The sequence below is a fragment of the Neoarius graeffei genome, chromosome 15 (genome assembly GCF_027579695.1).
Source record: "Neoarius graeffei isolate fNeoGra1 chromosome 15, fNeoGra1.pri, whole genome shotgun sequence".
Lineage (NCBI taxonomy): Eukaryota > Metazoa > Chordata > Actinopteri > Siluriformes > Ariidae > Neoarius > Neoarius graeffei.
In genome coordinates, this window is record NC_083583.1 from 57,474,228 (window position 1) to 57,499,795 (window position 25,568).

General features: G+C 42.0%; 1 protein-coding gene across 1 annotated transcript in view; it reads right to left on the bottom strand.

Moving 5' to 3' along the window:
- Window positions 1-12,677: 12,677 nt before the first annotated feature.
- The window catches only part of rtel1 (regulator of telomere elongation helicase 1), a 74,932-nt gene continuing 62,041 nt past the window's right edge, over window positions 12,678-25,568 (bottom strand). The window contains exons 26-33 of the mRNA XM_060941697.1: window positions 20,220-20,374; window positions 19,958-20,053; window positions 19,621-19,816; window positions 16,454-16,591; window positions 16,255-16,356; window positions 15,922-16,143; window positions 15,693-15,815; window positions 12,678-13,106 (exon numbers count right to left, since the gene is read on the bottom strand). Coding sequence (XP_060797680.1) covers window positions 13,051-13,106; window positions 15,693-15,815; window positions 15,922-16,143; window positions 16,255-16,356; window positions 16,454-16,591; window positions 19,621-19,816; window positions 19,958-20,053; window positions 20,220-20,374 — 1,088 coding nt within the window. The 3' untranslated portion in view covers window positions 12,678-13,050. The remainder of the gene's footprint in view (window positions 13,107-15,692; window positions 15,816-15,921; window positions 16,144-16,254; window positions 16,357-16,453; window positions 16,592-19,620; window positions 19,817-19,957; window positions 20,054-20,219; window positions 20,375-25,568) is intronic.

Below are 25,568 nucleotides of genomic sequence, written 5' to 3' on the forward strand. Positions count from 1 at the left end.
CAGGCCTGGAACCACTGTGTTTCAAGTGGGAGCCCCCTACCCCTGTATCGAAGTCGTCTGGTTAACACCAGACCATATCACAAGTGAAATATGGTCTGGAATCCGCCTATTGAATTTCTCGTAGGGGAGGTGTGGTTTACGATTGTCAACGGCCGTTTATTGGACGTTGCGAATGTCTATCATTTGGCGTATAAGTAGCCCATGGCCAATCATGGCAGTTGTACCCGGTGATGTAGTTAGAGCGACGAAGAAGATGAAGAGGCGAAGAAAGACTGTAACGCCAAACGCTGTTCTTTTTTTAAAACAAACTATCGCTCTAAACTATTCAGAACAGTGTCTAAAGCTTGATCGAAAGTTTGGTTCGTATCACTCGCCGCCATGTTAAATGTGATCCGTAAACAGTCCCAAATAAACTACAAGCTTCCGTTTGTCGAGTAGTAGGCGTCACCATCTTTCCACCCCTCCCCACTCTCTGATTGGCTCCCTAACTCAGGCGAGCCTTTAGACCATATAGTTTCCATGCTGTCTTTTCGGATCGGAACGAAGCAGCATGGGATTTCCCAGGCTAGTATTGAAGGCCTCTAAGGCTACATCCACACGACAACGGCAATGAGATTTTTTTTTTTAAATATCGCGTCCACGTGGGCGACGGATCAGTAAAATATCAGGTTCATATGGCAACGCAACGCTTGCTGAAAACGATGTAATACACATGCCACACCTCTATGTGCGCTGTAAGACGGTCCCATCGGAGACACCAGAACAATAGAAGTAGACGACGCATGCACATAAACCCCTTCTTCTGTAGCATCAACCACATAAAGTTTTGATTATTAGTCACTAACACTTACAACACAACACCAATCATAACCCCCCCGCCGACACCCCTCACCAGCACCACCCCTGCCCTTCCCTACAAATCTCACTCTGAACTGACTTCAAAACTTGAGAGCCCTGATAAATATACATACACACACAATTTTTTTTCCCCACAATGATGCCTCTTGTACATCGTCTTATTATCTTTTGGGAGAAGCCTGTGTCATTTCCGGTCAAAAAAAACTTGCTGGTTGAATAAGATTAACTTTTAAGTCAAAATTTGCCAGGGGTATGAATAATTTCAGGCTTGACTCTGTGTATAGCACAACTTTATTCATCACACACTTGTGAAATTTCCTCTCTGCATTTAACCCATCTGAAGCAGTGAACACACACATGCACACACACACACACCCAGAGCAATGGGCAGCCATGCTAACAGCACCCGGGGAGCAGTCGCTCAAGGGCACCCCAGCCCAAGGCCGTCCCATATTAACCTAACCGCATGTCTTTGGACTGTGGGGGAAACCGGAGCACCCGGAGGAAACCCACGCGGACAACATGCAAACTCCACACAGAAAGGCCCTCGCCGGCCACGGGGCTCGAACCCGGACCTTCTTGCTGTGAGGCAACCGTGCTAACCACTACACCACTGTGTGTGTATGTGAACTGCTTTGTTAAAGATGTACTGTACGTAATAAAGTAATTAGGATAAATAGAAATGAAACACAGGCAGAGTAAATACAATAACACTGATTCAGAGATGATGTCTGTATCTGTCAATGTGCATTACAATGCAAAGAAGCGGTTATTTTGTGAATTAGAAGGCAGGCTAAGATTTCCTGAAACAGTTTCAGTCACAGTTAGGTAAAGAAGAATAATTACTTGTCCAAACATTATGCATTTTAGACAAAAATGACAATGAGTCGTTTGGGAGCCACAAGAATCGAATCTTATTGGTGAGCCGATCCAAATGATCTGATTCACAAAATCGTCTCGAGCCCTCAGACTGGTAGAAAGAGGAGGAGTTTGTTAGAGACGAGTGAAGCCATCTGGCCGCCATATTACCACTCCCATCGCGTGTATTTGGCTTGTGTGTTAAACTGTGGTATTCAATCAAATTTGCCCCAAGAAAAGTCTCTCCTGACTTTTTCCCCCTTTCATTCCCTCCTCTTATTTTCTCAGCTTTACCCATGTTCCTTACATATCTTTTTTTAGCGCTCCCCTTCACTTTTTCCAGTTGAGTCTCTTTTTTACGACTATAATTATTTTGAAGAAGAAACCTTTATGTCACGTGCACACTTCAAGCACAGTGAAATTCATCCTCTGCATTTAACCCATCTGAAGCAATGAACACACACACACACACACACACACACACACACACACACACACACACACACACACCCACCCAGAGCAGTGGGCAGCCACACCAGAGCGCCCGGGGAGCAGTCAGGGGTTCGGTACCTTGCTCAAGGGCACCTCAGCCCAAGGCCGCCTCATGTTAACCTAACTGCATGTCTTTGGACTGTGGGGGAAACCGGAGCACCCGGAGGAAACCCATGCAGACACGGGGAGAACATGCAAACTCCACACAGAAAGGCCCTCACCGGCTGCTGGGTTCGAACCCGGACCTTCTTGCTGTGAGGCGAACGTGCTAACCACTATGCCGCCCAATTGTTTAATTATTTTTACGGAGATTATTTCAGTTTTTCTCTTATACAGCCTACCTTTCTCTAACATATATTTCTTCTTCCTCCATCCATCCATTATCTGTAGCCGCTTATCCTGTTCTACAGGGTCACGGGTAAGCTGGAGCCTATCCCAGCTGACTATGGGTGAGAGGCGGGGTACACCCTGGACAAGTCGCCAGGTCATCACAGGGCTGACACATAGAGACAAATAACCATTCACACCTACGGTCAATTTAGAGTCACCAGTTAACCTAACCTGCATGTCTTTGGACTGTGGGGGAAACCGGAGCCCCCGGAGGAAACCCATGCGGACACGGGGAGAACATGCAAACTCCACACAGAAAGGCCCTCACCGGCCGCTGGGCTCAAACCCAGGACATTCTTGCTGCGAGGCGACAGTGCTAACCACTACACCACCGTGCCGCCCCACATGTAGGCATTTTTCTTCTAATTTTTCTCACCAGCTATATAAATAACTTGTCCAATTTTGTGTAGCTTTCCAGTAGTCTAAATGACAGTTCCGCTCCGCGATGGGAGTGGCAAGATGGCGGCCAGCTGGCTTCACTCTGACGAGCTCTCTAGATTTTATATAGAGCTCAGTGGTGTAGCCTAATCAAAGTCCCTACACTGGTTTACAACTTATTTATTTAGACCATGCAAAATCATGAAAAGAAAAAACAAATAAAAACCTTTGATTTATTAAGTTTATAATTTTGAAGACCCATAAGCTGTTTTGTTTGTTTTCCTTTCATCTTGATACTCTGCTATTGGGTCTGGTTCATGGACTGTATTGATTGTTGTGAGGATGGTGTTTTGCCATGTTGTTTGTAAAAGGTTTCCTCCCTTTTCATTAATATTTTTTAAAGAAAAGCCAGTGTAATGAGATGGTTAATGCAACATCCTTGATCAACATCTCGTGTAAAGCTCTACGCACTGAATTCTTACATCTTGAACTTGGCATTATCCAGAACTTCCTTGCGTCTCAAATGTCTAGACTCAGAGATACCGTTCCAGCTGCGAGCAGTAGGGGAGAGCGGGGTAAGATGAGCCAGGGGGTAAGATGAGCCACCCCCTGTTTCTAAGGCCAAGTTTACATTAGACCGTATCAGCGGATCATCAGATTAACGTTTTTAAAACGATTTGCGTGCACACAGCAACACCAATACACGGATACGCTCGGCTCCGCAGGCATCCTGCACTCCAAATCACTCCGCCCTGAACAGCGAGTGCCCTCTGGAGGGTGCGCACTCCGGCCCTGCGCAGCTCACACAGCGCGCGAGTGAAGTGCACAAGCAGTGATTCGGGACTGAGCCGCTGTGTGTGTGATCCCAGCGCATATCACTTACCACTTGCAAGTGGAAGGATGGCAAGCCTAAAGACAATCATAACTACACAATGGGCAGTATTTGCATCAGTATTTGCAGTATTTTCATACTTTTATACTCTTTAATGAAAGGTGATACAAGGCGGAAGTCCGCGCCGTTTTTCAGCAGTCGCGTCACATGACCAACGCCAGCGAATCAGGAAGGTGGATGTCACAGTGACGTTGTCCAATGACGACGCCAGCTAGAGCTCAGCACAGCGTATCCGCGTATTCTCAATGTTTACACAGCACCGGACCAGACACGATCTGGATTGAATACGTGGACGCTGTCAGATTCCCGTTTCCCGGCGTTTCCAGGCGGTTTAATGTAAACGGACAGTGCATCCGCGAAGAAAACGAGACAGATACGGTCTAATGTAAACTTGGCCTAAGAAACAGTAAACAAATGTGACCATGTGACCACATTCAAAGGGGGGCGGGACCATTTACTTACACTTGTGGAGAGGAGCACCACATGTCAAACTAGGTGAGGGAGATATTTATAAAAATGTGTTTTTGTGCTTTCTAAGTCAATTCCATGTTTGCTGGCCCGTAGCCAGGGGGGATCGGAAGGTTCGTTCGCGCCCCGGACACACACGCCCCTCAAGATTACTCAAGATTTATTCATTTGTTCATGTCCGATGAATATACATTGATTCACATTTAAATTTACAATATCAAATCCAGACTAATCAAAAAAGAAAAGTAGACTAAGTGAGGACGAGTTAGAAAAACAGGTTCATTTCTCCTATGTTTATGTTTACACGTTTTGTTCAGACTGCTTTACACCCCAATCCGGTGGGTGGCGGTAATGCCCCCATTAGACCCCTTTCACTGACGTCACCCGAAACCGGAAGTAAACAAACCCTGCGCCATATTGGAAGACCAACAAACTCGTGATTTGGGGGAAATAACGGCAGCGCGCGGTATGTGAACCCACGAGGCACTTGGTTCATCATAAACCTACAATGGTAAACTTTTGTGCTGTGTTAGGGTTCTAACAAAGCTGATGGGAAAGGTGAAAAGAAGTCTTTCTACAGAATACCAGCTGTGATTGAGACACAAGCAAACCAAGGAGCTTTCTGCCAGGAGACAGAGAGAGGATTTAGCTGCTTTATGCAGAGCGGATCTGAATACTTCAAGTCTATTTTGTTACTGGTAAGTCACTAGGCTAGGGTGTTGTAGAACATTTTTTTAAATGTTTACTGAATAAAAACATCCTTAATTTTATCAAATATTCTCTACTCTATATTTCATTTCTTTCTTTTGTTTTAATTTTCCTCCCTCCATCCCTCTTTGGATTTTAAATATAGTTTTTCCCCATGTCCAAATAATTCAAATTTATATAAATAAAAACAGATAAGTAGTAAATTAAAAATAAATTATGAAATAAACTCCATTCTCCCTTGCCCCGAGTCTTATCATATGGGTCAAACCCATCAATCACAGCCAGTTTCTCCACATACCGTGCCCTTTCTGCAGCTGGTAATGTACTCACATAACCAGAATTATCAGCCATCGTGTCACTTTACTCTCGCTCGCACTTTGTTTTATATTGTGAGTATGTATGTATGCATGTACTTGGTCTTCCAATATGGCGCCCTAGCACAATCTCGCGGTACGGTGATGTCACACGGTAGCCCTGGATAGAAGAGAAAATGGGGAAAAAAGAAGATAAAGACAGAAAACGCAAGAAATCTGCTGCTACTTTGTCCCAAAATATTGGCGCCATGTTCCAAAAAAGGGCCAAAATGGGTAAGGCGCTGAGTGCAGGACTTTGTTTTTCTTTTGTTTACAACAGTAGTGGTAGATCGATCTGTCAGAGTGATCAGTGGGGGTGGGGGGTAGCGTCAGCCCGTCCGTCAGTCTGTGTGTGTCAGTGACACGCACACACAGAGATGAGTTAGGTGGCTCAATGGCTAGGTACTAGTAGCGTCGGACCTGGGGCTGCTTTTATTTTTTTTTCAGCTTGGGAAATCGGAGCTGTGGTGTGGTGTGAAGACACTAAAATGCGAGACTTTAAGAGCACGTGTTTTTCAGTCGTCATGGTAACATGGCATCATGGTAACATGACGCCCTGTCAGTGGTTTGGCATTTGGATCAGAGTGAAAAGAAACGTGTGCACTAGCTGAAAAATGAAAATGTTCAGACCAGTGTGTGTGAAAACACCCACTGTTGCTGCATTTGGGCAATTTTAAATCAATTGTCCTTATAGGGCTGTGCGATATTATTTCAATCTCAGGATTACTTGAAACATTTATCTCAATTAGAAATTATTGTTGTTTTTTATGCTAAAGCATGGGCAGATCAGGAGTGTTCTGATGCCATAAACAACAACTGAAGTGAGCAACAGAGACAGACAACAACAGACAGACAATGAAGGAGAGCAACAACAGAGACAGAGGAGGGGAGAGCAACAACAGAGACAGACAATGAAGGAGAGCAACAACAGACAGACAATGAAGGAGAGCAACAACAGACAGACAATGAAGGAGAGCAACAACAGAGACACAATGAAGGAGAGCAACAACAGACAGACAATGAAGGAGAGCAACAACAGACAGACAATGAAGGAGAGCAACAACAGACACAATGAAGGAGAGCAACAGAGAGACAATATGAAGGAGAGCAACAGAGACAGACAATATGAAGGAGAGCAACAGAGACAGACAATATGAAGGAGAGCAACAACAGAGACAGACAATGAAGGAGAGCAACAACAGAGACAGACAATGAAGGAGAGCAACAACAGAGACAGACAATATGAAGGAGAGCAACAGAGACAGACCATGAAGGAGAGCAACAACAGAGACAGACAATGAAGGAGAGCAACAACAGAGACAGACAATATGAAGGAGAGCAACAACAGACAGACAGAGGAGGGGAGAGCAACAACAGAGACAGACAATATGAAGGAGAGCAACAACAGACAGACAGAGGAGGGGAGAGCAACAACAGAGACAGACAATATGAAGGAGAGCAACAACAGACAGACAGAGGAGGGGAGAGCAACAACAGAGACAGACAATGAAGGAGAGCAACAACAGAGACAGACCATGAAGGAGAGCAACAACAGAGACAGACCATGAAGGAGAGCAACAACAGAGACAGACAATGAAGGAGAGCAACAACAGAGACAGACAATATGAAGGAGAGCAACAACAGACAGACAGAGGAGGGGAGAGCAACAACAGAGACAGACCATGAAGGAGAGCAACAACAGAGACAGACAATGAAGGAGAGCAACAACAGAGACAGACAATATGAAGGAGAGCAACAACAGACAGACAGAGGAGGGGAGAGCAACAACAGAGACAGACCATGAAGGAGAGCAACAACAGAGACAGACAATGAAGGAGAGCAACAACAGACAGACAGAGGAGGGGAGAGCAACAACAGACAGACAGAGGAGGGGAGAGCAACAACAGAGACAGACAATGAAGGAGAGCAACAACAGAGACAGACAATGAAGGAGAGCAACAACAGAGACAGACCATGAAGGAGAGCAACAACAGAGACAGACAATGAAGGAGAGCAACAACAGAGACAGACAATATGAAGGAGAGCAACAACAGACAGACAGAGGAGGGGAGAGCAACAACAGAGACAGACAATATGAAGGAGAGCAACAACAGACAGACAGAGGAGGGGAGAGCAACAACAGAGACAGACAATGAAGGAGAGCAACAACAGAGACAGACAATGAAGGAGAGCAACAACAGAGACAGACAATATGAAGGAGAGCAACAACAGACAGACAGAGGAGGGGAGAGCAACAACAGAGACAGACAATGAAGGAGAGCAACAACAGAGACAGACCATGAAGGAGAGCAACAACAGAGACAGACCATGAAGGAGAGCAACAACAGAGACAGACCATGAAGGAGAGCAACAACAGAGACAGACAATGAAGGAGAGCAACAACAGAGACAGACAATATGAAGGAGAGCAACAACAGACAGACAGAGGAGGGGAGAGCAACAACAGAGACAGACCATGAAGGAGAGCAACAACAGAGACAGACAATGAAGGAGAGCAACAACAGACAGACAGAGGAGGGGAGAGCAACAACAGAGACAGACCATGAAGGAGAGCAACAACAGAGACAGACAATGAAGGAGAGCAACAACAGACAGACAGAGGAGGGGAGAGCAACAACAGACAGACAGAGGAGGGGAGAGCAACAACAGAGACAGACAATGAAGGAGAGCAACAACAGAGACAGACAATGAAGGAGAGCAACAACAGAGACAGACCATGAAGGAGAGCAACAACAGAGACAGACAATGAAGGAGAGCAACAACAGAGACAGACAATGAAGGAGAGCAACAACAGAGACAGACAATGAAGGAGAGCAACAGAGACAGGCAATGGAAGAGAGAAACAACAGATAGACAATAAAGGAGAGCAACAGAGACAGACAATGAAAGAGAGCAACAACAGACAACTGAGGTGAGCAACAGAGACAGACAATGAAGTCACAGCACAGTTGTAGGAAGATAACAATAATAAGTTAGACAACAGAGAACTTATAACGAATAAAAAAATGTCTAAATAAGAAGATTTGAAGTGTGCTCGTGTATTTGGGGGGGTACGGGAGTAGGGGGCCAGATGAAGTCCACTTTTGGGGAAAAAAGATCCCCCCCCTCCACAATGCTGGCTACGGGCCTGGTTTGTCCACAGTGAAGATGATTTAGAGAAGACAAAAGTAGAATAATATTTAGACACATTAGGGTTAAGTTAGTGGCTTTCTAAGCTATGATATGAATGCTAATAAAATAATTTTGCTTAGCCTAATCCCCTTTATTAGCATTTTTCTACAAAATGGTGGCCACGGGGTAAGATGAGCCATTAGATGTGGGGCAAGTTGAGCCACTGGCTCAACTTACCCCATTGGTGGCTGAGCTTACCCAATATGGATGACACTTAAGTTTTCACATTTACTGGTCATATATGACAACAACAACAACAAATAAACAAACAAATAAATAACATGCTAATATAAATAATATGTTTAAAAGGTTTTTAATAAATAAAATAATGCCCTCTGTTATTACAGGTGTGCATGATGCCACGCTCATACAAAAGAAAAACAGACAGGGCCGCACAGTCCCGTGCAGTTTTGGAGAGAGCCGCAGAGGAAGTCAGGAAAGGCAGGCCTATTCGGGCTGTGGCGAGGGATATGCATTTGGACAGGATGACTCTGACTAGGTTCATTGAAAAGATAAAGAATGGAGAGGTAGAGACAGGTTATACCAAGTTGGCATCAGCTCATATGGTATTCAGCCACATTAAGACAATGTCTTTTCAGTTCCACGGGTTAAGCCCTGTAAAATGCAGGCAGCTTGCTTATGAATTTGGAAAACTAAACAATGTGACAATGCCAGACAACTGGTACAACAAGGAAAGAGCAGGTCAGTTTTTGAAAGAAACAATCGAAAAGATAGAGCTGTTAGTATATATATATATATATATCTATATATATATATATATATATCTATATCATCTCATTATCTCTAGCCGCTTTATCCTTCTACAGGGTCGCAGGCAAGCTGGAGCCTATCCCAGCTGACTACGGGCGAAAGGCGGGGTACACCCTGGACAAGTCGCCAGGTCATCACAGGGCTGACACATAGACACAGACAACCATTCACACTCACACCTACGGTCAATTTAGAGTCACCAGTTAACCTAACCTGCATGTCTTTGGACTGTGGGGGAAACCGGAGCACCCGGAGGAAACCCACGCGGACACGGGGAGAACATGCAAACTCCACACAGAAAGGCCCTCGCCGGCCTGGGGGCTCAAACCCAGGACCTTCTTGCTGTGAGGCGACAGCGCTAACCACTACACCACCGTGCCGCCCATATATATATATATATATATATATATATATATATATATATATATATATATATATATATATAAATAAATAAAATTGTACGATTCATTGCATTGAATTAATTGTATGTCAAAATCTATGAATAGGAAAGGATTGGTTCCTCTCTTTCATGAAACGACAAAATTTGTCTTGCCGAATGCCAGAGGCAACTTCAATTGGCAGACAAACGGCCTTCAACAGACATACTGTGGGAGAGTTTTTTGACAACCTCGCCACAGTGATGGACAGGTAGGCCTATACCATAATAATAACAACAACAAAAACAACAACATATCAATATAGGCCTATGTTTATTTTATTTCTAGAAAAAAAATTAGCATGTTTTTATTTTGATTTTTATAAGTTGTTTACTTTGTTAACCTAACATGTTTTGTGTTGGCTCAATTTACCCCACACAGTGACTACGTTTACATGCACATCCAAATCGAGCTGCTGTCGGTAATCGAGCTGAAGGTCCCAGCAGGGTGCCAGACAAATCCAATCCTACATGCACACAATGAAATCGGGCTATTGTGTGAGGTGCATTGTGCACCCGAGCCACAGGTGGCGCTACATGCCCCATCGTGTTGGTACACTTCCGGTTGTCGTCATGAAGAAGAGCTATTCAAGAGTGTAAACAAAGTTATCAGTTCCGGGTTCTCCATTGCGCGTTTTTCTCCCGTCCATGAATTTTAATATATTCAACTCCTTAAGCTGAATGAGCATGAACTCTGTCTCCTCATTGCTCCAGAAGTGCACATTTCTGCTCGCCATTTTCTCTTCTTCGTTTGTTCCTCCTGACCTCTTCTGCTGCTCGCTACACTGTTGTCATGCCGACCGAGGCTGTTGTGTTTCCCGCTTGTGGTCTCGTCACTCGTCACTTCCGGAAGGGGCAGTAAGTAGCTCGACTACTAGCTCGATAGGGTATACATGCACTAAGTAGCTCGGCAGAAATCGCATAATCTAGGTCGTGTAGCTCGATTCCGAGAAATCAAGTTCGGTTCAATTTCAGCCGAATTAAGGTGTATACATGGCATTTAGAACTTCGATTTCAGTCGAGCAACGACAGAAATTCAATTCTCTCTATGTGCATGTAAACGCATTGAGTGGCTCATCTTACCCTGTGCATGGGGTAAGTTGAGCCACTTGACATTGTTTTTTTCAAGAGGTAATATCACTCTAACCATAAGAGCTTATCAATTATTTTTTGCTCAGATAGTAACAGTACACTTTGAAATTTGGTATGGTGTGTAGACTGGAAGCAAAAATGGCTTTAACATGTAGTTATGATGAAAAATGTAAAAAGTGGCTCATCTTACCCCGCTGTCCCCTACTGTTATTATTTTAAATCAAGCAGCTTTCAGTTACTTAAACTATTACAAAGGAAATGGCAAAAGAACCAACTGTTCTGTCAGAAAGTTCCCCAACTTGAAACGTAACTAACGCTACGTTCACACTGCAAGGCTTAATGCTCAATTCCGATTTTTTTGTGAAATCCGATTTTTTTGTGAGGTCGTTCACATTAACAAATATATGCGACTTGTATGTGATCCTCAGTATGAACGAAAAGCGACCTAAAAGTGTTCCGCATGCGCATTGCAGAATACGACGACGTCACACGCAGTGAGCATGGCCAGTGTTTACGGAAGTAAAACCGCCCGGTTGCGGTATGACTCATCCAATCTAGCTTGAATAGCTGTATCCCCCCAAATGGACATCAGCTCCCTAACCTCTGCGTCCTTCCATTGAGAAGATTCAGAACCTTCACAGCCCGAAGCGTCCCTCGCATTGATGTCATGCGCAGGGGTGCAGATACGTTTTTTGAACTGGGGGGGACAAAAAACTGGGAGGGACAAAGCTGCCAGCAAACCAACCCCAACCCCGATATGCCTGTCAAACTTGTTGTTAGTAACCATAGCAACCAAGCTCGAGCTCGCAACCTGTGCAGTCTGCGCAGCTCAACCAACCGAATATCAGTCTTTGTTTTATGTGAGTTGTTGCAACTATGTATACACTGCCGTGCACCTCAATAAACCGAATGGTAATTAGTCTTTTGATTTTTCCGTGAGGTTTGCCTTATGCAAAGAAAGACAGCATAGACGTTTTTTCCTCCCTATAAGTGGGGGGGACCGAGCGAGGTGAATTTAAATCTGGGTGGGACGAGTCCCCCCCTCTATCTGCGCCCGTGGTCATGCACCATGTTGTTGTAACTTTTTTTGAGAGACCCGCCGCCTACTTCAGCGCAGAATAGTGACGTTTGTGGCTTGTTGATGACGTGTAAGTCGGATGAATGCGACCTGGCGGTTCAGACTGAAGTCGCATATGAAAAGAGCGGATAGGAATCGGAATTAGGACCACATATCCAAACGGCCTGGGTCGGATTTGAAAAAAATCGGATCTGTGTCGTTCATATAGTCAATAAAAGATCGGATACAGGTCACATATGGGCGAAAAGATCGGATTTGAGTCACTTCAGCCTGCAGTGTGAACGTAGTTTGCAGCTCTTATCTCCAGCAGAGTTAAATAATTTAGGATGTACACTACCTGACCACTCCTGCACCTCTGCTCATTCATGTAATTATCCAAATCAGCTGATCATGTGGTAGCAGCAAAAAAAAAAAAAAAACTTCCAGTAAGTGGGAATTCTACAGGCTGAGAGGTCAGGAAAGTATGGCCAGATATGTTCAAATTGACAGGAAGGTTACGGCAATTCAAATGATCACTCTTTACAAACGTGGTGAGCAGAAAAGCATCTCAGAATGCACAACACTCCAAATCTCGAAGCAGATATGCTAGAAGAGCAAAATCCCACATCAAATTACTTTCCTGCCAGCCAACAGTGGAATCTGAGGCTACAGTGGGCTCAGGCTTACCGAAACCGGACAGCTGAAGAGTGAAACAAAACTGATGAGAGAGATGTTTTTCAAATACACAGATATGTATTTAAATCATGCACATATTTTCATAATTGACTCGTATGAACCGTGCTTTTACACTTTAACGGCAAATATTACGATATTTGCTTCAAAACCTCACACGGCTCAAAAACACAGTGAAAAGAAGTCGGAAATAACTAAATGTTTTAATATACCTTTGAAAAACACTTACTACAAAGTGTGAATTAAAATACAATTGTCAAAGCATAATTGTACATTTTGTTTTGTTTTAGTTACGTTCCAGACAAATGTCAAGTATGGTCCAAGTGAAGATTGGACTGCTTTGCTTTGTGTTCTTCTGCTTCGAAGTAAACAATCCCACATGAACGGAGTAGCAGCTCGCGGGCTTTCCCGGGTCAGGAGAGGAAGGAAGATATCTTGCTTTGTGATTTTCCTGCACAGAGCTGTGAAACTATAAAGAAGCATAACAATTAAGAGGCACATTATGTTTACATGATAAAAATAATGTTCAGTTTCTGCTAAGTGTTTATACAGTATGTAGGGCGACCCCAAAAAAAGTTTACACTTTCATAAATGAAACTTCAACACCATGCATCTCAGCTTCTAATACAAATTTTATGAACAATCTATACATCATTAGAAACAGCATACACCGTAGATTCTACTTCTCGATGTGTCCTCCTCCGACTGCCATGACCGCCTCCAGACGACTGCGGAAAACTTGACAAGTCTTCTTGATGTAGGATGCAGTCATCCGGTTCCAAGATCTCAGAACAGACCTCTGCAAGGCTGGTACAGAAGGGTGGGGCTTCTTACAGGCACTGTCCTCCACAGCTGCCCAGATACTATAATCCAGTGGATTAAGATCTGGACTCTTGGGCCAGAATGCCTCCAGGTTGGCATTCAACCATTCTTGGGTCCTCTTGGAAGTGTGAGCAGGGGCACCGTCTTGTTGGAACACATAATTCCCATCAGGGTAGTTGGTCTGGATCCATGGCTTGACTTTTTTCTGCAGAATGTCCAGATATTCCTCAGTGTTGATGCGTACACCTGAGGGAATGAAAACTGGAGGCATCTTCTTGCCATTCGAGGAGATGAGACCAAAAACCATGACTGAAGTTGGGTGCTTTGTAGTGTTAGCATACTTTACAGCATCAGGTACATCTGTGGGATCACCTCCAATCCATCGGTTGTTTCTTCGGTTTGATATGGCATCAACAGTGAAGATCTTTTCATCTGAGAACAAGATCGCACGACCTGGCGCAGCATGCTTGATGTTGTTCAACAATGCCTTGGATCGTTTCACCCTACTTTCTCTTTGAGCTTTAGTAAGAAATGGAACCTTCACCCTGGCCCTGGACTTCATGTTAAGGTCATTCTTGACAAGTCGTTGCATTGAGGAAGGACTGACATCAAGCTCAGAAGCCATTTTTCTCATGGACCTGACAGGATTGGACTTGATTCGTCGTTTAACTTTGTTAATCACGTGTTTTGTCCGTACAGACCGAGGGCGACCAGATCCAGGCTTTCTTTTGGCTGTTCCAGTGCATTCTAACTTGTTTTTAATTTTGTACACTGCACATCTTGATATGGGGTGTAAGGGGTGTCCATGCGCCTTGCAGTACAGCCAGTGCTGTGAGGGTCGGCTAGCCTAGTTTATACTGGGCGAAGAGTGAAATCAAGTAGCCTGCCGATGAACCGTAGGGCATCCCAGCCAACCTCACCTCCTAGTGGTACACCCTGGAAACTAGTTCCTCGCGGATCTAGGCAAACGAGGCAATGGCTCGGAGAAGGAAAACTCTAGAAAACACCTACTGCGATGGGCTAACAACCCACCCAGTTCAATTCATTGTTACCGAAGCACGGACAACTGAAACAAATCAACCTTGCTTGGAAGAGGGAATGCCTCAGCCTCTGAGAAAAATGACGCAGTGCAGTGAAAGCCAAGAGGAAGCTGCACCGCCGATAGCCCTCCTGACTTCCAAGAAAACCCTGAGACTAGGAAACTGGAACGTAAGAACGAAGAGCAGGCTACTCTTTCCGAGAGGCAGAAAACCTAGCACAGGATCGGCAACGCTGGAGAGAGGTTGTCCGTGGCCTATGCTCCGCAGGGAGCCAAGGGCCTAAGTAAGTAAGTACATCTTGATATTCCCAGCTGTGTTGCAATCTTGGTAGGAGACAGTCCGGCACGCAGTAATTCAGGCATAGCAGAAGTTTTCTTCATTTTCAAACGAAGCACATGTAGTTGAGTGAAAAGAGCATAGCAGTGGAATTAGGAGTTCAACAGCAATCACTGGAGCATTGAACAAAGTTAAAGAGACCTAAATTGGTGTTTATACAAGCAATCAACCAAGTGTAAACTTTTTTTTGGGTCACCCTATACACCAATCAGCCATAACATTATCTCATTACAGTGGCACCTGTCAAGGGGTGGGATATATTAGGCGGCAAGAGAACAGTCAGTTCTTGAAGTTGATGGGTTGAAAGCAGGAAAAAAAAAAATCGGCAAGCGTAAGGCTCGGAGTGATTTCGACAAGGGACAAATTGTCATGGCGAGATGACTGAAAGTTAAACCTCTCTGTTTTAGCCAGCATTAATTTTTTCAGCAGTTTGTCCTACAGTAGCTTTTCTGTGAGATTGGACCATATGATCAGGCCTTCGTGCCACGTGTGAATCAGTGAGCCTTCAACACCCATGACCCTTTCACCAGTTCATCGGTTGTCCTTTCTTGGACCACTTTTGGTCGGTACTAACCACTGCATACCGGGAACACCACACAAGATGTACCATTTTGGAGATGCTCAGACCCAATCAAGCCATCACAATTTGTCAAAAAAGTCGCTCGGATCCTTACGCTTGCCCATTTTTCCTGCTTCCAACACATCAACTTCAAGAACTGACTGTTCTCTTGCTGCCGAATATATCCCACCCCTTAACAAGTGCCACTGTAATGAGATAATCATTGTTATTTACTTTGCCAATCAATGGTCAATGTTATGGCTGTTCAGTGTGTATATATGTATGTTTTAAACTGTACCTGAAATTGGGGCACTAGTAACCTCATCTGAATCCTGGCAAGGCACCGAAACACTCCCGGTCAAGGAGCTTAACATCTCAGAGAACTGCTGACGATGGTGAGCCGGAATGAACACCATTAAACCTAAAATTGGTTCAAAACAAAGTTTTATTTTCTATCTGTTAAGAAACGCAAACACCAAAAGGCTTTTCTCTATCCGTTTTTGTCTCTTACAGACGGAGAGACTCACGTTTCAGAAGAATAATATCTTCATCTCGCTCAGTTAGCAGCCCCACAACTGTTGATACCATCTGGTTGTAATCATTAGTTTTCTTGTACATTTGCAAAGCTACAAAAAGCTGATTTGTCTTCTCAGCACCAATAGCCTTTTTTATATCAGACAGCAGGGAAACACTGAACTGACACTCTTTGCTTGACTGTTGTGGCTTCTCATTCTTCACACCTGCATCCACTATAAATAAAAAATTTTTAAAAAGGCATAAATACCATACAATCTTTATATTCTCAGATATTTAAAATGACTTCAGTGGAAATAAATAAAAAGTTTGGGAAGTATGCTTACTTTCACACAAATTATGTGTTCCCAAATGAGCTCCACCTTGATTGAGCTGCCTGCTCGAGTCGAGCTGGGTGGTCGGGCGCATTTCAGACGTCTCCGCTTTGGCTGCAAGAACACATTGCATCTATTTTCTTAATATAAAACCATCTCTGGCTAGTTGTTCTCTCGCTCTGGTTTAAAATGAGTGCAGATCAGATGTTACCTGTTTGTTTCAGGAGTAATTCTCTCTCTTCCCTAGAGAGCGAGTGCTCAGGCTTATAACCACAGCCTTTGCCTGTAAGGAGCTGACATTTCTCATCAAACTGTTTCTTGTGGCGTGGCCGAACAAACTGGTAGAGTCCTAAGGAGATCCATGCAGGTACATCAGAGCAGGGTTCACAAACCTTCTGACCAATTAGGTAATAATGCATTTTATGTATTTCAGGTCTCACTCACAAACACACACAGCCAGAAAATATGCCATACATGTGCTTTTTTGTGCGCACGCGAATGTTGGACATTATTTAATAATGGCTTGATAATAAATTGAATTTTGCTTGAAATATCAATGCCTGATGATGAGTTTTAAAATTGTTAAATAATAATAATTTAAAAAAAAAGTGATACACACACACACACAGTGGTGCTTGAAAGTTTGTGAACCCTTTAGAATTTTCTATATTTCTGCATAAATATGACCTAAAACATCATCAGATTTTCACACAAGTCCTAAAAGTAGATAAAGAGAACCCAGTTAAACAAATGAGACAAAAATATCATGCTTGGTCATTTATTTATTGAGGAAAATGATCCGATATTACATATCTGTGAGTGGCAAAAGTATGTGAACCTCTAGGATTAGCAGTTAATCTGAAGGTGAAATGAGAGTCAGGTGTTTTCAATCAATGGGCTGACAATCAGGTGTGAGTGGGCACCCTGTTTTATTTAAAGAACAGGGATCTATCAAAGTCTGATCTTCACAACATGTTTGTGGAAGTGTATCATGGCATGAACAAAGGAGATTTCTGAGGAGCTCAGAAAAAGCGTTGTTGATGCTCATCAGGCTGGAAAAGGTTACAAAACCATCTCTAAAGAGTTTGGACTCCACCAATCCACAGTCAGACAGATTGTGTACAAATGGAGGAAATTCAAGACCATTGTTACCCTCCCCAGGAGTGGTCGACCAACAAAAATCACTCCAAGAGCAAGGCGTGTAATAGTCGGCGAGGTCAGAAAGGACCTCAGGGTAACTTCTAAGCAACTGAAGGCCTCGCTCACATTGGCTAATGTTAATGTTCATGAGTCCACCATCAGGAGAACACTGAACAACAAATAGTGTGCATGGCAGGGTTGCAAGGAGAAAGCCACTGCTCTCCAGAAAGAACATTGCTGCTCATCTGCAGTTTGCTAAAGATCACGTGGACAAGCCAGAAGGCTATTGGAAAAATGTTTGATGGACAGATGAGACCAAAATAGAACTTTTTGGTTTAAATGAGAAAAGTGTTATGTTTGGAGAAAGGAAAACACTGCATTCCAGCATAAGAACCTTATCCCATCTGTGAAACATGGTGGTGGTAGTATCATGGTTTGGGCCTGTTTTGCTGCATCTGGGCCAGGATGGCTTGCCATCATTGATGGAACACTGCATTGTGAATGATACCAGTGAATTCTAAAGGAAAATGTCAGGACATCTGTCCATGAACTGAATCTCAAGAGAAGGTGGGTCATGCAGCAAGACAACGACCCTAAGCACACAAGTCGTTCTACCAAAGAATGGTTAAAGAAGAATGAAGTTAATGTTTTGGAATGGCCAAGTCAAAGTCCTGACCTTAATCCAATCGAAATGTTATGGAAGGACCTGAAGCGAGCAGTTCATGTGAGGAAACCCACCAACATCCCAGAGTTGAAGCTGTTCTGTACGGAGGAATGGGCTAAAATTCCTCCAAGCCGGTGTGCAGGACTGATCAACAGTTACCGCAACGTTTAGTTGCAGTTATTGCTGCACAAGGGGGTCACACCAGATACTGAAAGCAAAGGTTCACATACTTTTGCCACTCACAGATATTTAATACTGGATCATTTTCCTCAATAAATAAATGACCAAGTATAATATTTTTGTCTCATTTGTTTAACTGGGTTCTCTTTATCTACTTTTAGGACTTGTGTGAAAATCTGATGATGTTTTAGGTCATATTTATGCAGAAATATAGAAAATTCTAAAGGGTTCACAAACTTTCAAGCACCACTGTGTATATATATGGAAAACTATTATCGAGTGATTTGTGCAATAATGGTTGTTTTTTTGGGACATTCCTCAGAAAGGGTGCCAATAATTCTGCAGTGAGCTGTGAATCGGCTTACAAAAAGAAAGAGAAAAAAAAGAACATTTCCTTCATCAGAACTCATTACACATGGGTTTTGAGGTGTGCATTAGGACTGGGATCAGGGTTGCTATAGCTATATAAATACATTTTTTTTTTTTTTTTTAAAGATATTTTTTTGGGCTTTTTGCACCTTTATTGGATAGGACAGTGTAGAGACAGGAAATGAGCGGGAGAGAGAGACGGGAAGGGATCGGGAAACGACCCCGGGCCGGAACCGAACCCGGGCCGCCCGCACCCATGGCATGGCGCCCTAACCACCCGAGCCACGACGCCCCCATAAATACATTTTAAGTTATATAGTTTATAGAGTTATATAAAATAACATTTATTTATTGATATGCTTAGTATTAAATAAATTTGTTTTGAGGAAGCAAACCAGTTAAAGTTCATTGAGGGGCAGGTACAAATAAAATCAACCGGTACAGGAGCGAGATTGGTCAGAATTCCTTCTGGAGTAGACACCCCCCATGTTGGTTCCTTGAGTTTAGGTTCAGCTAGTATTTCATCTCATCTCATCTCATTATCTGTAGCCGCTTTATCCTTCTACAGGGTCGCAGGCAAGCTGGAGCCTATCCCAGCTGACTACGGGCGAAAGGCGGGGTACACCCTGGACAAGTCGCCAGGTCATCACAGGGCCGACACATAGACACAGATAACCATTCACACTCACATTCACACCTACGGTCAATTTAGAGTCACCAGTTAACCTAACCTGCATGTCTTTGGACTGTGGGGGAAACCGGAGCACCCGGAGGAAACCCACGCGGACACGGGGAGAACACGCAAACTCCACACAGAAAGGCCCTCGCCGGCCACGGGGCTCGAACCCGGACCTTCTTGCTGTGAGGCGACAGCGCTAACCACTACACCACCGTGCCGCCCGCTAGTATTTCATTTTTCATAAAACCCTGGTCTTGTGTTGTTTATTGTACGAATCATGCCCATGATTTTGGTGTCTCTGTGACCGGTACTGGCTGTGTAAATGGCTTCATGCTCTCACACACACCTCTCAGCAGGATGTGTGTGTTGGGGTCTTGTATGAAAATATCTGCTGCTTTTGCCAGAAGGTCATTGAGGTTATCTGTGGCCTTGTACACCTGAAGTGCATGCATGATCTGCGTGAAGCTCTCCTGACTTAAATTTCTCTTCAGCTCCAGCATAAAGGCCTTGCCTTTGTTTGCTGCACTGGAGTCGATGGGTTTCTGAAAAAAAAAAAAATCAGCAAGGCAAAACTTTAGGATGATGACTCTTATAACCTTCCAAAACCTTTGAATGTTTTCTTTGAAATATTTATAAAAGGAATAGCACAGTCTCAAAAAAAAAACCAAAAAAAAAAAACATACCCGGTCTTGCACTACTCTGATTTTGCGTTTCCCACCCTTTGATTCATCATCCATGCGCTTATCATGCTGCAGAGATAAAGTGGACAAACGACTAGCCTGCACGGGGAAGAAAAAAGTATGCAAAACTGTTAAAATGCTCGGCTTCTCATTCTTGCCTTTAATGAATCCGATGCCTCAATAAAATGAATAACTACACATCCAAATATATCAAAACTCTTCATTTTATTTCTCTCTTCCAAGGGTGGCTTTTTTTTCTGCTCACCTTCTCCTCCCCAGCAAAGGCATCATCCTCGTCTTGATTCGGGTCACTTTTATCCAGCGCATCAAGCAGACTCAAAGGTCTCTTCTTACTAGAACTCATCTCCATCTCATACTGGACACAAAGCCTGGCTGTCCCATCTCTCTCAGCGCGCTCGTCTGTATCAGCCATCAGCACAGAGAGGAACAAGTTTAGATTGGCTTGTCTTAGATTTCAGCAAATGCAAGGTTCCTACACTAAGAATCATTTGAAAATTAATGACATTTAATGACATTTTTACACTCATTTTAATGACTTTTTAATGACAATTCTATATGAATGCTATGCTAAGTTATATTCCAATGGACCAGTACATGATGAATTTAACAGTAAACTAGACAGGGACACTCTAACGAGTGCAAACCCCGCCTGCACAGCCATCACTAGGGGTTAACAATCAGTGACAAACCTTGACAATGACCTTAACCTTAGGCCTTTTACTTTGTTCACAAGTTTTAGGTCATTAATACATTTGGCGAAAATTTCGAAGTTCTGCCATGACCTTGACCTTTGACCTCCAAAATTTAATGGTTTCCTTCCTGGGTGATTGGCAACACATGTACAAAATTTGGTCCAAATCGATCCATTGGTTCTTGAGATATCTTGCAGACACACAGACAGACAGACACACACACACACACACACACACACACAGACTGACGCAGGTGAAAATAATAACCCCTCCGACTACTGTCGGCGGGGTTAATAAAGCAAAGCACAAGACATGTTGTACAATGTGAAAAAAATCTTTATTGATTTTTTTATAATTCTTTTTTTTCAAGAACTGTTCAAATCCCTGAAGGATTTTGTCTTTTCGTCCAACTCTTTTTTGGTTTCGATAAGTTCCTCCTTTTTAGACTTTCTTTTCGATCTAAGTGCGTTGGCTTGAGCAACTTTCTCTGCCATTTTCTCTTTGGATTTGGCATTTTCCGCCTCTTCAGAAAGATGATCTGCACTTGTTTCAAGAGTGTTAATGACAGACTCCAGTGTTTTGCATTTTTTTCTTAACGTATCTAATTCATCTTCCATGTCTTTTCTTTACTCAATTTTTTTTCTTTGATTTTCTTCAAGGTAATTCCTGTATCTCATTCTGGCAGCTGAGGCTGACTTCAACATATCCTTTGTGATCGGTACCTGAAGTGGCCCCCCATAATCCTGAATAGCATCATACACTATGCGCTGTGCCACTACTGTGTCCTGATGTTGGTTATCCTGCAGTACCTCTTTGTTAACAGAGAAACCTCTTTCAACGCATTTTTTCCCATGTTTCCCAACGAACGTGTTTTTTTACACACACGGCAGTAGAAAGCGTATTTATCTGCATTTACCGGCGTGACCCACGCTTTGAATGGTTCGTCTTCCACCCAACCTTCGTTGAATACGCACTTCCGTGCCGGTGGCATTGTTATCGCGTGTTTACTGTGATACGAGTGAATGATTAACTATAATAGCGCCATTTATCAAACAAGAGGTGAAATAGGACGATTGCGCATCATCTTCTGCGCATATTGAGATATTGAGAATTTCCGCTCTGTGATAGCCGCTCCTATTTTAAAGATTTGGCCAACTACGTAATTAATGACTTTTAATACGAAATTGTGGATTTTAATGACTTTTAATGACCTTAAAAAGAGAAAATTGGAATTAATGACTTTTAATGACGCGCGGGAACCTTGAAATGTACAGAAGTAAGTAAATGTGGAATCCATTAGAAAATTGAGACAAAATTGAACGTTGGTAATGGTGCGCATTGGACAAATACTCTCTCTCACACACACACACTGAAATATGCAGTACTGAACAAAAGTCTTCGGCACATGCAAAGAAATGCTGTAATGCAAAGACGCCTTCAAAATGAATTAGATAAAACGCTTCTACATTGAAAAAATTTCCTATGAAGATTTACATGGTTTGCAATACCTTGCATGTTTTACAGTATTCTTATTAAATATCTGTTAAGCTGAGCTGCTTTTCAAGGGCACAAAAGGAACCTCAGCGGAAACTGCATAAAACAAATTTTTTTTTTTAAATTTATTCTATGCCTTTTTCTTTGTAATTATGATTCTTTACACAAAATGTAAAACTAACACAATTGTTGATTAACGGTTTCATCATGGGAATAACTTGGAGTATATTCAAGGGTTTGTCTGCCATTTTTCCAGACTTTCATGTAACTATTGATTGCTACTGCAAGATAGAAATTTGCAAGATGCTGCCTTCAAAGTTGCCCGAAATAAACCACCTAAATATTTTCCACTCAAAAAGTACACAACAATAACAACAACATTGTCCATGTTGATTATGGCTGAGCCATATCACAGTACAATATTAATATCATGACTAAATTACATTCCATAACACTGGCCAGCTCTATTAGAACACACATGCAATGAATGGAGGTTAAAATACACAGTACCGGTCAAAAGCTTGGACACACCTTCTAATCCAGTGGTTTTTCTTTTTTTTATTAATTCGAAGACACTTCGTATCTTAAACTAATGATGGATGTCGTTTCTCTTTACTTAGTTGAGCGGTTCTCGACAGAATATGGATTACTACAGTTGTGGTGTGGAATAGGGCTATTTACTATATTTTTATTATTTACTATGTGATCTCAAAGACATTAAGGAGGCAAGAAATTGCACTAATTAACTTTTGACGAGACACCTGTTAATTAAAAGGCATTCCAGGTGGTGACTACCTCATGAAGCTGGTTAAAATAATACCAAGTGTGTAAAGCGTCATCAAGGTTACTTTGAAGAATCTAAAATATGAAACACATTTTGTTTGTTTAACACTCTTTTTTTTTTTTTAATTTAGCAAATAACTCCCTACATGTTCCATATGTTATTCCATAGTTTTGATGTCTTCAGTATTGTTCGACAATGTAGAAAACAGTCAAAACACAGAAAAACCTATGAATGAGTAGGGGTGTGCAAACTTTTGACTGGTACTGTATATTTGTACGGAATATTAAATATTCTTTCTGATTTCATGTTAAATAATTCCTTTTTGTAGACATGATTTTTTTTTTTAAACAAGGTACTAAATATTGCACTGTTAACAAACCTAAATATTCAAAAAGAAAAAAGAAAAATGTATGTAAAGTGACAATGGTTTGATCAGCTACTTCAGTATTGAATATTGTGTATATACACTACCATTCAAAAGTTTGGGGTCACCCAGACAATTTTGTGTTTTCCATGAAAAGTCACACTTTTATTTACCACCATAAGTTGTAAAATGAATAGAAAATATAGTCAAGACGTTTTTCTGGCCATTTTGAGCATTTAATCGACCCCACAAATGTGATGCTCCAGAAACTCAATCTGCTCAAAGGAAGGTCAGTTTTATAGCTTCTCTAAAGAGCTCAACTGTTTTCAGCTGTGCTAGCATGATTGTACAAGGGTTTTCTAATCATCCATTAGCCTTCTGAGGCAATGAGCAAACACATTGTACCATTAGAACACTGGAGTGAGAGTTGCTGGAAATGGGCCTCTATACACCTATGGAGATATTGCACCAAAAACCAGACATTTGCAGCTAGAATAGTCATTTACCACATTAGCAATGGATAGAGTGGATTTCTGATTAGTTTAAAGTGATCTTCATTGAAAAGAACAGTGCTTTTCTTTCAAAAATAAGGACATTTCAAAGTGACCCCAAACTTTTGAACGGTAGTGTATATATGAGCCATTCCACCGAATCGGTGCCATTTCCGTCCCGAGAAAATTATATAAATGCACATAAAAATGTACTTTAAAATACATTTCCTTATTACGCAGAATGTCCTGCACATTGATCTGATTTCAAATTTAAGATATATAATTGTAAGGATTAATAAAAACTACCTAAAACACTGAAAAATAGCATGTATTACCTGTCTCCGCACTAACTTTATACTTAACCTCCTAGGGCTTAGCGGTCACATGCGTGGACAGCACTTTATGGAAATTCGGAACAAGAATCCACATATGTGGACATACTTTTTCTCTAAAAGTACATCTTATCAAAAGATGATGCTTAGTTTTTATTCTAATCAGGTTCTAATCAGCCCAAATAGCAAAGAGAAATAAAAAATGCATGTAAATAAACAGCTTGGGCCTTAGGAGGTTAACTATGAAATATGATTAAAATCCTTCAGAAACAGTATTTCTTTTGCACTGTTGTGTGACTCCATATCCTATCCATGGTTTAAATATATTTTTTTCATAAATCCACAATATCTTAGTTAAAATACACATTCGTGTCCCTGGGTTTTCACTCAGTCCTGTTACCCAAACATATTACCCCATCTGACAAATTTGTAACATTCCATAAATCACATGCTCAACAGGAAGTTACATCAGTTGTGTCTTCTGAAGGCCATGGGAAGACCAAAAGTTAGTTCTCTCATTTACTTTTCTGTATATTTGATGATTTTTTAACTTTGACTGATAAGGTCAATGTCAACATACTGTCCTGTTACTTAAATTATTTCTGAGATGATATTTGTTTATTTTAAAAATATAGATTTTTGGTAAATCACTAGAATGTGCTAAGTGTGGTTATGTTATTAGCGATGATGCCATGTGGCTTAATTCCATGTATTAGCTAATCCTAGGCTAAAAACTCAGTCCTGTTACTTTCAGAGTTTTGGTAACAGGACTGAAAAAAATGCAGTCATCTTTGACTTCCAAACCTTGCAACGTAGCCCAAGGTTGACCAATACACATTTTGAATAGTTAAATATGTGTGTTATTATAATCAGTGTTGAAAAGATATAACAAATTAAGTTTAATTTGGGAGTGGTACAACAAGCAAATGGCACCCATTCAGTGGAATGTCCCATATATATATATATATATATATATATATATATATATATATATATATACACACACACACACACATACACACACACAGCGCCCTCCACAATTATTGGCGCCCCTCGTTAAGATATGTTCTTAGGCTTCTAATGAATTCTTTTTTTAAGTAATATAGGACAACAATGCAAAAAAAAGAGAAAAATCCAACCTTTAATTCAAGTGCATTTATTCAGTGGGAAAAAAATCCCACATTAAGAAATAATTCTTTTACATTAAATCATGTATGCCACAATTATTGGCACCCCTGATCTTAATACTTTGCACAACTCCCTTTTGCCAACAAGACAGCACTTAATCTTCTCCTATAACATTTCACAAGATGGGAGAATACAGAGAGAGGGATATTCGACTATTCCTCTTTGCACAATCTCTCTAAATCGTCCAGAGTCCTGGGTCCTCTCCTATGCACTCTCCTCTTCAGCTCACCCCACACGTTTTCAATTGG